Source organism: Myotis brandtii, unplaced genomic scaffold, assembly GCF_000412655.1.
Source record: "Myotis brandtii unplaced genomic scaffold, ASM41265v1 scaffold134, whole genome shotgun sequence".
Lineage (NCBI taxonomy): Eukaryota > Metazoa > Chordata > Mammalia > Chiroptera > Vespertilionidae > Myotis > Myotis brandtii.
In genome coordinates this window covers 728,014-739,324 of record NW_005354756.1, presented here as the reverse complement: position 1 = coordinate 739,324, position 11,311 = coordinate 728,014, and the positions used below count along the sequence as shown (strand labels likewise).

The following is an 11,311-nucleotide window of genomic DNA, read 5'->3' as shown; positions in this document are numbered from 1 at the left end:
CCCCGCTCCTTCCACTCTCTCCCACCAAGGGGTGGAGGTTGCAGCCTGTGTGGGAGCCAGGATTCCTGGGCTCTGCCCTCGCCAGGCACCCCTTCCCTCACCAGGCGCCCCCTCCCTCGCCAGGCCTGCTTTTCCAGGGGCTTGTCCCCTGGCTTCCCCTGATGAGGGTGCTTTCATGAGGATGACTCAGAGCAGCAAAAGCTGAAGCCGCACCCCCGGGCCAGGCCACCCATTGCCTGGTGGGACCTTGCTCCAGCCCTGGACATGACAAGGGAGGGAGATACTATCCTCCCTGTCACATGGGGAAGGAAAACAAGGAACAGATCCTGGAGGGAACCAACTGTCAGTCAGGGACAGGGACGGGGACAGGACCACCCCTCAGTCCCAGGACAGGGATCTGCCCCAGAGCGGGGGAAGCATAGGTGGTCACTGTCAGGGGCCAGGCAGGGACACTGATGGGGAGCTGGGGTGGAACTGGAGTCCTCAGCTAGCAGCCCTCGCTGCTTTGGTGTGTGAACCCATGTGTGTGTCTCTGTATGTCTGTGATGACATCTGTCCCACCCCCAGACACCCTTCTCAGATAGAGCCCCAAATGTGAAATCACCCACAGTGTCTTCTTGGCCTTCTCCATGCCCGCCGTGCCTCCCTCCCCACACAGAGGGAAGTCCTGGGGTGGGGTCTGAAGGGCAAGCAGTCTTGGTTCCGAGGCTGCCAAGCCCAGAGTTGGCACAGAGGGGGTGCCAGACCATGACTGAAGAATACAGGGACAGATGGAACATGTGAGGTTTTCTCTCTCTCCTTCCCTGACATTTCCCATGAAGGAGCAGAGGGCGATTACAGTCAACCCCCACCCTAGGAGGCAGTCCTGTCTCCGCTGTACAGACTGGGATGTCATGGGTCTGGGTTCTGAAGGGGGCAGCTGAGCTGCCCTTGGGAGCCCTGGGCTTCAGCCTCCTCTGCCAAGGCAGGGATGGGCAGGCAGGATGTGTAGGGCGCCCCACCCCTGCCAGTACCCCTAGGTGCGTTCACCCCCTCCCCTACCGAAGATCCTCACCACCTCCCTCTACCAGCAACAGAATAGGTTCTACATTTCCGTGAAGACCGGCTACACCATCGGCTACGGCCTGTCCCTCACCACCCTTCTGGTCGCCATGGCCATCTTGAGCCTGTTCAGGTAAGGTCCAGCCTCCTCTGTCCTAGCCTGGTCCCCACAGGATGGCTTTGCACCTGGGGATAAGGGACCGGAGGGCAGGGCCTCTGCTCTGGACTGAGACACCTGGAGGCTGAGGCACTTGGAGGCCCAGCTGCACACGGTCGGTTGGTCGGTCAGTCGGGGAAGGGATGCCTGGGACAGGGCCCCCGTTTGGGGCAGGACCAGCACTTGGGCCATGTGTTCCTTCCTCCGTACCCTTGCTCAGAACACTGACAGTGTTGGGTGGGGGTCCGAGGCCCCTTCGGCCTCCCAGCTCTGCCCACGTCACACAGGAAACTCCACTGCACACGGAACTACATCCACATGCACCTCTTCATGTCCTTCATCCTGAGGGCAGCCTCCGTCTTCATCAAGGACCTGATCCTCTTCAACAGCAGCCCGTCAGAAGACTGCTCCGAGTCCTGGGTGAGGACCTGACCACTGCCCTGTCTCTTCCCCCTTCTCTCTCTCTCTCTCTCTCTCTCTCTCTCTCTCTCTCTCTCCTTTCTCCTCTTTTTCTCTCCATGGATGGCCAACCCCCTGGCAGCTTGTTGAATCTCCCCACAATGGGAGATGGTTCCCAGCCATCTGGGGGCTTCGAAGACCTGCCCCCACCAATGAGAAACGTCTCTCCTTGATGGGAAATAAACTTCATGGCCAGAGCCCACAGCTGCCGTCTCACATCTGTCCTAACTCCCCATGTGACTTTAGGAAACTCCCTGCCTCAGTTCCCCCATCTGTACAAGGACTTCCAAGCTTGCTTCCAGCTCTACCCTCTGCCATTGGCAAACCTGGGCTCTGCTCACCACGCCACCCTTCCTACACCCCCTTTCCACGTGGAGCCAGTCCAGACACACACAGCCCCCCTCTCCTGTGCTCCCCGCCATCAGTAAGTCCGGGGGCTTCCTCGAGAAGAGAAATTAACAGAGCGTCTAAGAATGCATCTCTGTCACTGAGGGGTCCATCTGCAGGTGATTCTGAGCTCAGGAGTGTCCTCGCGCTGGGACAGAGAGCTGGAGACCAGCCCCGCTCCCACCCCTGCCCCAACTCCATAAGTGATGGCAGACACCGTGCATGGTTTCAGGGGAGAGCAGTACCTTCTCCCCAGAGTTCATCTGTGCCCGTGGAATCTCAGGCATCTCGACAAGGGGAAGGAAAAGCCCAGGGGAGCCACCCTGGCTATTCCCAGAGCTCCTCAGAGGACCCAGACATATGCAGTGTCAGTGCAGAGCCTGGGGAGCCGCCTGCAGCCGCCAGCTCACTGGTTAAGGGTAATTGTGGAGCCTGGCTTCCCGACTCATTAGCAGCTCCGTGAAGCTTTTCAAAGGCTAGACAAACACACATAAATGGTCCTATTAAAGAGCTGAGTTATTCTCGTAAAACAAGTGTACAACGGAAGGTAGGCAAGTGTACAACAGGAAGGTAGACTGTTCTCTGAGGATGTTTCAAAGCCAAGGGCACAGGAAGGAAGAGTGGGAACCTGCGTTCCAGATACTGGGAGGAATAGATGCTAGAGGGCTTCCTGGAGGAGGTGGCTTTAAGCTCTGGCTCACAGGTGGGTGGGCTTGATCTGAAATGGGAGACTGCTTCTAGGAGAGCACAGGAGACCTTCTTTTTTTAAAATATATTTTATTGATTTTTTACAGAGAAGAAGGGAGAGGGATAGAGAGTTAGAAACATCGATGAGAGAGATCGATCAGCTGCCTCCTGCACGCCCCCCAGTGGGGATGTGCCCGCAACCAAGGTACATGCCCTTGACCAGAATCGAACCTGGGACCCTTCAGTCCCCAGGCCGACGCTCTATCCACTGAGCCAAACCGGTTCGGCAAGGAGACCTTCTAATCAACCCAGAGCCCCCTGCTTGCACTCCTCAGGAGTGACCTGTAACTCCTCCATTGTCCTCACCTCCTGGGGAACCCATTCTTTCACCAGCTCCTCTGGCCCCCAGGAGGAATAGCCATCCCTCTCTTCTCCATTTTTTCCTCATTTCTCCTCCCTCCTCCACTTCTCTCTTTTCAGTCCCCATCTCTCCTCAACACTCATATCTGGGCCTACTCCACAGCCCAGAGCTCACATCCCCACACATTCAATGGATTCTTGCAAATGGGAGCAAGAATTGCCCTCACACCTCTTCCACCTTCAATCCTAATTGGAATAAGATGAATGGGGGAGGGATGTTTAAGTGGATGAGTAAGTAGATGGATGGCTGAGTAAATAGGTGTGTGGATGACTGAGTAGGTGGAAGGATAGGTGGATAAAGTAAGAAAAAGAAAGGATAGATAATGTTAGAGGGGTAGGTGGGTAGATAGGTGGATGGATGGATGAGCAGGTTGATGGACAGGGAGATAGATGAATGAATAGATAGATGGTTAGGTATCTGGGTTGGTAGTAGATGGCTAGTAGGTGAGTAGGTAGATAGATGAATGGATAGATAGGTGAGTGTGTGGATGGATTGATAGATGGAAAGTGAATAGATGGTGGATGACTGCATGGATGGTAGATGGATAGATAGATGGGCGAGTTGGTAATGGATGTCTAGTGGGTGAATAAGTAGATAAATGGATAGGTAGGAAGATGCATGGTTGGATGGGTAGGTGGTAGATAGATAAATAGATAAGATGATAAATTGCTAGGATAATTAAAACCACAAGTTTATTCCAAAGCATCAGATGATCTCACATCAAGGATAATTGGAAAACCACTGAGTATATTTTTAAGGGGATAAAAACAGAGATTAAGTCGGCTGTACAGCAACTGTGTCAACCCAGACAGAGCTGTGGGCAGATGGGGGCTGCCACTAGCCCCAGTGAGACCCCTCTTCTGCTCCTTCCCTGCAGGTGGGCTGTAAGGCCGCTGTGGTCTTATTCCAATACTGTGTCATGACCAACTTCTTCTGGCTGCTGGTGGAGGGCCTGTACCTGCACACCCTGCTTGTAGTCTCCTTCTTCTCCGAGCGGAAGTACTTCTGGGGGTACATGCTCATCGGCTGGGGTATGGTTCTGGGGAGGGCGACCAGGCTGGGGACATAGGGGACGAGGCTTGGGGAGCTTACAAAGGGGCAGGTACTGACCCAGCCTGCAATCCTAGGTCTTGCTGGACTGTAGGTCCTGCCTGCAAGTCTCTAGCCAAGGGTTGATAAAAGTCTCCTAAATGTGTGACCCAGGGCAGGTGCCCTGAGGCTGTGCCAGGGCTGGGCTGTGGGACAGACAGGTTCTAGGAACATCTTTCCACCACCCCTTCAGCCTTGAAACACAGGGCTGAAAAAGACTCGCCCTGTAGGTGGGCACAGCCCCTCAGACACACAGTTTCAATCCTCAATGGAGCACAGTGAACAACCAATGCAACCATACGGCGCAGCCCTAGTAACCCACCTGTTCTCTCTCCCTCCCTCTCTCTGGTTCTTCCTCCGTAATCTCTCCCTCCTGCCCTCTCTCCCTGACTCCCATGCCCTCTCCTCTCTTTCTCCTTCGGCCCTGACAGGGGTGCCCAGCACATTCACCATGGTGTGGACCATCACCAAGATCCATTTTGAGGATTATGGGTGAGCTGTCACCCTACCCCCTCCTCCTGGCTGCCATCCCTTGGGGCACATCCCTGGGTGGGATGAGGGGGGCTTGGGAGCGACAGACTCTGGGTCCATGCCTCTGAAGGGACCGGGGGCAGAGCTGGGGACAATGGGAGAACTGCTGACCATCTCTCTGGCTGAGGACAACCTCTCATTCTCCCCTACCATCCCTTGCCCAGATGCTGGGACACCATCGGTACCTCACGATTGTGGTGGATCCTAAAGGCCCCCGTCCTCACCTCCATCTTGGTAAGACCTCCTCCCACCACTCAGAGATGGGGAAACAGAGGCCCAGGTTGGGTAGTCAACTTGCTTCAGGTCACACAGGAAATTCCAAGTCTAGGTCAGAACTGAAACCTAGGCTTCCCAATGTCTAATGCAGTGTTGCCGCCCTCCCTCTCCCCCCTACCTCCCCAAGGCCTTAGGGATCATTTTTCCTCTAGAGTAGAGAAGAGGGATTGGAGGCCCAGGCTTTAGGGATGGGAAGTAGAGTTCCCAGATGACTTGCCCCAAAGAGGGGAGAGCTAGGGGACAGGTAAGACGGAGGGGCAGCAGGGCTCTAGGGACGAGACGGGCCATCCGCCCAGGAAGCTGGACAATCTTCTCTCTCTGACTACCCATCCTTGGCCTACCACCACCAGGTGAACTTCATCCTATTTATTCGCATCATCCGAATCCTGGTTCAGAAACTGCAGACCCCAAATGTCGGGAAGAGTGACAAAAGCCCATACTCGTGAGTATCGTGAGTATACCGCCAGTGCCCTGGTTCTCCCAGGATCCCCATGCCCGGTCCTCAAAGCATCCCGTGTCTCCTGTATGTCCCCCTCCAGAGTCACCAAAAGCCACGTTGCTCTTGCCCACCTCTACCCCATGGCCTGGCTCAGTCCACAAGTGTCCTCTGCCCCAGCCCCACCGGTCCAGGCTCATGAGTCCCACGTCTGCTTCTCCTGCAGTCACCTTCCCTGGCAGGTGATCGGACCCAGGTACGAATCTGATGCCTCGCCAGGGTGCTGGAGAAGACAGTAGATAACCTGTATCTTGTCCACACTGAGTGCCCAGTCCCTGGCATGTGATTGGCAGAGAAAAGGGGCCAATAAATGCAGTTAGCGAATGCCCTAGGGAGCCTCCAATCTACCAACAACACAGCCATATTCAGGACTCAGGACTTGCCAGTAATAATAACAAAGTCTGCAGTTCACATGCCAGGCATGTGCCAGGGGTTTCCATTCATCATCTCATTTCACCCCACCGCCCCCTATAAACTGCTCCTGTTTTACAAGTGAGGGTACTGACACACACTCCCTCCTCTCAAAGGTTTGGGAGTGTGTCGCATGGCAGGGGGAGGGCATGGTGTCCATGGGACAGCGGTCATGCTCCTGGCTTAGCAGGGTGTGAGGGCTGTCCCCTGTGCCGGGGAGGACTGGAGAAACAGGCAGGTTCTCGTGAGAACAATGGGCTTGAAGACAGAACAAAAGAAACAAGAAAAGGGTGTCTGTGGGCAGGTGAGTAGGCATCTGCATGCCCACAGATGGGAACAGGAGATTATCACCGCTGCACAGACTAGACACAAGCCTGGGCATTCTGCAAGGGCCTTCTAGTCCTGGGATTCTAGAACGTTCTTGGCCTGGCTTCTCTTTGGGGGAGTCTGTGCTGTGGTTTTAAGGTTCCTGGCTAGAACGTCCTGAGCTGCTGGAGTGAGGATTCTATTCTGGACTCCTATGATCTCATGGATGAGACTGAGATAGGCATTCCATAGGGCGCCCGCTTTCTCTCCTGCTGGGTGTGGGGGGGAGCCTCTCCCAGTTGTTGAAGGGAAGGCCCTGCAGGGGGCGGCCGTCTGCCAAGGGGTAGGACCTCAGGCCTGCCCACGCTCACTCTCTACTTTTGTCTGTGGGCCTTGTTTTTCCCTACATTCAACTACTCAAAAGGGCTTGAATCCGAGGCAAAGAGAGCTGGTCATTGCCAGGTCCACGTGGGTGAGATGGAAACTGAACAGCTGTCGGCAGGCAGAGGGGCGGGGGACGGATAGGAGATGGAGCTCCCTGAGCAGGGCTGTCAGCTCCCACTCTCCACCTCCCCATAAGCCTTCACTTTAAAGAGAGCTTCCATCTGTCAGCCTCAGCGGGCCAAGGAGGGGTGGGCAGCGCTCGGGATCTTGGCATGGCTGGGAACCAGATTCAGGAAGGAATGGGAGAGGCAAGGCCAGTTTCCCTGCCCCCGGTTTGCTGTGGGGCCTCAGGCCGGGGACTAGGCTCCCCTGGGCTGACCGCCAAGGCAGGAGAGAGAAACACAGAGACCCCTCCACCACTCAGACCTCTCCCAGGAGAGAACTGGTCTCATGGAGCCATTGCACTTCATAGCACCCAAAGCACTTCTCAGTCTACAGTGGGTCCGCTGTCTATAATTTGACCATGTGGAGCGTACACTTACCCCATTGTACAGATTGGGGGAAACTGAGGCCAGGAGAGGGAGCCGGGTTCTCTCCCCGTTGGCTGCCACAGAGGCTGGAATCCCACCATCATGCATCGTCCTCGGGGTTCAGCACTGGCCCTCCTTTCCACTCTTCCAGAGGATGAGGACAGAGGGGTTTCTTTCTCCCTCGAGCCTCCCTCCAGACTAGGAGGGCTGGGGCCTGAGGGCATAGACACCTCAGATATGGACCAGGACCAGGACCAGAGGCGGACATCACAGTCAGGGGGCCAGAGTTCTTCCTCGCACACCCTGGTTGCTGTCCCCATCTTCTTGGGGAGGCCTGTCGTGTCCACATGTACGGACACACCGACTCACTGCCTGCCCCTCCCTGCCCCCAGGAGGCTGGCCAAGTCCACCCTGCTGCTGATCCCCCTGTTTGGGATGCACTACACCGTGTTTGCCTTCTTCCCCGACAACTTCAACGCTGAAGTGAAAATGGTCTTTGATCTCGTCGTGGGGTCTTTCCAGGTAGGAATTGTTGACTTACGGATGCCTCCTCCTCTGGGCTGGAAGGGAATTCGACCTGGGGCCTCCGCCCCTTGCCACTGGATTCCAGTCTTTTCACTGTAATAAGTATTGATTAAGCATCTGCTGTGTACTTAGCCTTTTGCTTAACCAGGAGAACACGGGGGCTGGGCAGGGCTAGGCCCCTGTGGTCGGCCCAACTCACCTCCCTGTTCCCTTCCTCCCAGGGTTTTCTGGTGGCTGTCCTCTACTGCTTCCTCAATGGCGAGGTGAGCCCCCCTGCCGCCCCCCTCCCCGCCCAGACCTTGGGGCCCAGGGTCCAGAAACGCTGGTGGGATTGGAGCAGAGCGAGGACGGGTTAAACCTCGCTACTCCAAGTGTGGTTCTCAGACTAGTAACTCAATGGCGGCATCTAAGACCTAGTTAAGAATGCTGATTGCTGGGCCCACTCCAGACCTGCTGGCTTTGGGTCTGCATTTTCAGTAAACGCAGAGTTTGACAAGGGCCTGTTCAGGGGCTGTGCGCAGAGTGAGAGGGGAGGGTGGGGGCAGCAAGTGAAGGCTGCGTTACAGTGAAGCCCTGGTTACAAAGCGGAGAAGTCCGTTTGGATGAGCTCAGGTGGTCTGGAGGGCAGGGATGGAGCCATCCCTCTCCATCCCCGGACTGCATTCTCGGATCCTCTCTGCCTCCCTCCTCCCCTACTCCAAGGCCTTGATTTGACCTTGGCCCCCAGCGTCCCAACTCTGTATCCCCAAAGGGAGCATCGGGTCTCTCAATTTAGACTCCCCAGGAGGCTTTGTGGGTGTGACCACCCTCCCTTCTCCCAGGTGCAGGCAGAGCTGCGGCGGAAGTGGCGGCGCTGGGACCTACAGGGCGTCTTGGGCCTGGGCCCCAAATACCAGCACCCACCCGGAGGCAGCAGCAGCAACGGGGTGACCTGCAGCACACAGGTCTCCTTGCTGACCCGCGTCAGCCCGGGCGCGCGCCGCTCCTCCAGCTTCCAGGCCGAGGACTCCGTGGTCTGACCGCCGGGGACAGAGGCCTACCGGGGCGAGTAGCCCCAGCCCTGGGCTCGGAGGCTGTCCTGGCCCCCAGGTCACCGTCCAGACGCCCTGGCTCCGGCCTGGGGAGAGGGAGGTGCTTCTAAGCAAGCTGGAGCCCCGAGAGGTGCACCCTGGAAGGTGTGGGGTGGAGCTCAGTCACCAGACTTCTCCCACAAAGGCTCTCTCCCAATCAATGGAAGGAAATTTGCATACTCAAGTGACTCCGTCCCCCTCGTGACCAGTCGAGGAAGGCAACCACCCAGGCCAGACAATACAGGGGGAACATGGTTGACAAAGGCTTTGCACGCCCCCATCCCCAAAGGTCCCCGGACACCACCACCTCATCAGTGCCTGAAGTTCCAACCTTGCTGTCAGCTTCCTTTGGGTTAAGTATCACCATTCAGGCATCTCTCTGAGGATGCGGTCCCCTGCCCCAGTGCCCTCTTAGCTGCCAAGTCCTGGAGGTAAGCGATGCAGTTGTGATGCGGAGTTCTGGTTTGGGGAGCACAGCTGTCTTCAGAGTCTGCTGAAGGGGGTGGTCCCAGGATGATGGCAACAATTCGAGGGGCTGCCACCAACCGTACCCATCCCTATGGGTTGTGGGAGCTGCCCTCAGCTGCCTACCTACGAGCCAACTGTGAGAACTAGGCTCAGAGATGTGCACTCGTGGGTCCCTCAGTCCTCACATCAACCCAGCAAGGTGGGAATGACTGTCCCTGTTTCACAGATCAGGAAGCGGAGCCTCACAGAGCAGGTACCTGGCCTTGTCACGCAGCGGGATTTGAACTCAGATCTGGCTGACAGGAAAGGGAAAGCACAGACTTCTTACTGCTGCCTTTTATATCTTATAACATGCTGGATCCTCTTGTTATTTGTTTCACCACTCGTTATTGCCACCATCCCTGTAACCCCAACCCCATCCCACCTGACCCTCCCTGGCGTGTGGATGTGGCTGTGGCTGAGGAGTCCTCTGGCCCATGTGTCATCTACACAACAGCCTGGTGGTCATGGCAACGTGTGTCTGCTCTGCACCTCTGTGGTCCCATGGCTTCCTGCTCACACCACAGCCGGAAGACCCTCATTTGTGCAATAATAAATGTGTTGGATTGGCTTGGTTTTTCTGGTGGTCGATGTTCCTGTGTGACCTAAAATGGGGACTAGCTTCCAACTTGCTGCCATCTGTCCCCATTGGGAGGAGGGGTACACCGAAGCCAGAAGCTACCACCCCTCTGACTTTGGGCAGCAATGCCTGCCATGGGAGAAGCACGCAGTTCTAAGGGTCTTGGACTGACATTTCACAGAGAGGTATTCTCTCTTCTGAGGAAGAAGAAGTTATACCAGGTCTTCATTGTGTCCTCCCACCCCCAAATCCAGCCCCAAAGAGACAGTTCTATTGGATCAATACAAAGCTAACAGCAGCCCCAGAAATGGTTAGGTGCGAGCATTTCCCAGGCCGCATCCATTCCTGCAGACAAGGGGTCCATGGGGTATGAGATGGCCGTGTTGCTATTGCCATTATTCAGCCAAGAGGAGGAAGATAGAGGACAGAACAAATGTCACCAAAACAAGTGAGTGAGCCCTAGCTGGTCTGGCTCAATGGATAGAGCATCGGCCCACAAACTGAAGAGTTACAGGTTCGATTCCGGTCAAGGGCACATACCCCCCAATGCAGGCTCCATCCCCAGCCCTGGTCGGGTGTGTGTGGGAGGCAACCAGTCATTATGTTTCTCTCAGTGTGTCTCTCCCCCTCCCTTCCACTCTCTAAAAATCAGTGGTAAAATATCCTCAGGTGAGGAGTAACCCAAAAAAGTGAGTGAGCAGAGGCAATACCACTAACAGAAAGGTTCCCGTGGTTCTCAACCTGTGGGCCACTGGTCTGGCTCAATGGATAGAGCATCGGCCCACAAACTAAAGAGTTACAGGTTCGATTCCGGTCAAGGGCACGTACCCCCCAATGCAGGCTCCATCCCCAGCCCTGGTTGGGTGTGTGTGGGAGGCAACCAGTCATTATGTTTCTCTCAGTGTGTCTCTCCCCCTCCCTTCCACTCTCTAAAAATCAGTGGTAAAATATCCTCAGGTGAGGAGTAACCCAAAAAAGTGAGTGAGCAGAGGCAATACCACTAACAGAAAGGTTCCAGCGGTTCTCAACCTGTGGGTCGCGACCCTATTGTTTTTGTGATTACTCTATTTCTTGTAATTATGTTCAATTTGTAACAATGAAATTGGGGGTCACCACAACATGAGGAACTGCATTAGGAAGGTTGAGAACCACTGGTAGACAGAGGCAGTAGGGTGAGGTGGATGATGTCAGTCAGCAAACGATGTCTCCAAAGCCATTGCCTGAGTTGACCTCCTTGGCCTCCACTTTCTACAAACTTACAAGGAGGTGTCTTGCTGCAGGAGCAGGAGAGGGATGCCAAGTTGGTAAAAAAAAGGGAAAAAAAGGCCAGAATGGGCTGGCAAAGGCTTAGATCTGCCTGCAAGGCTCCTTCCAAGCCCTGGGCTACTCAGTGCCATCCCAGGACTCACCAAGGACGGACCAGCCCAGCACCCAGCGGCCCGGAGGCCCCAGTC

The 11,311-nt window shown here is 55.7% G+C and overlaps 1 protein-coding gene across 3 annotated transcripts in view; it reads left to right on the top strand.

Annotated features, from left to right (window-relative positions):
- The window catches only part of VIPR1 (vasoactive intestinal peptide receptor 1), a 16,079-nt gene extending 7,350 nt beyond the window's left edge, over positions 1-8,729 (top strand). For 2 of the 3 annotated variants that reach the window (XM_014534898.1, XM_005860393.2), the window contains 10 exons: positions 1,071-1,174; positions 1,486-1,618; positions 4,030-4,183; positions 4,673-4,733; positions 4,937-5,006; positions 5,399-5,490; positions 5,588-5,740; positions 7,568-7,697; positions 7,922-7,963; positions 8,522-8,729. In XM_014534898.1, the coding sequence (XP_014390384.1) occupies positions 1,071-1,174; positions 1,486-1,618; positions 4,030-4,183; positions 4,673-4,733; positions 4,937-5,006; positions 5,399-5,490; positions 5,588-5,740; positions 7,568-7,697; positions 7,922-7,963; positions 8,522-8,719 (1,137 nt within the window). In that variant the 3' untranslated portion in view covers positions 8,720-8,729. The remainder of the gene's footprint in view (positions 1-1,070; positions 1,175-1,485; positions 1,619-4,029; positions 4,184-4,672; positions 4,734-4,936; positions 5,007-5,398; positions 5,491-5,587; positions 5,741-7,567; positions 7,698-7,921; positions 7,964-8,521) is intronic. The other variant, XM_014534899.1, reaches the window with a different exon arrangement.
- The last annotated feature ends 2,582 nt before the right edge of the window (positions 8,730-11,311 follow it).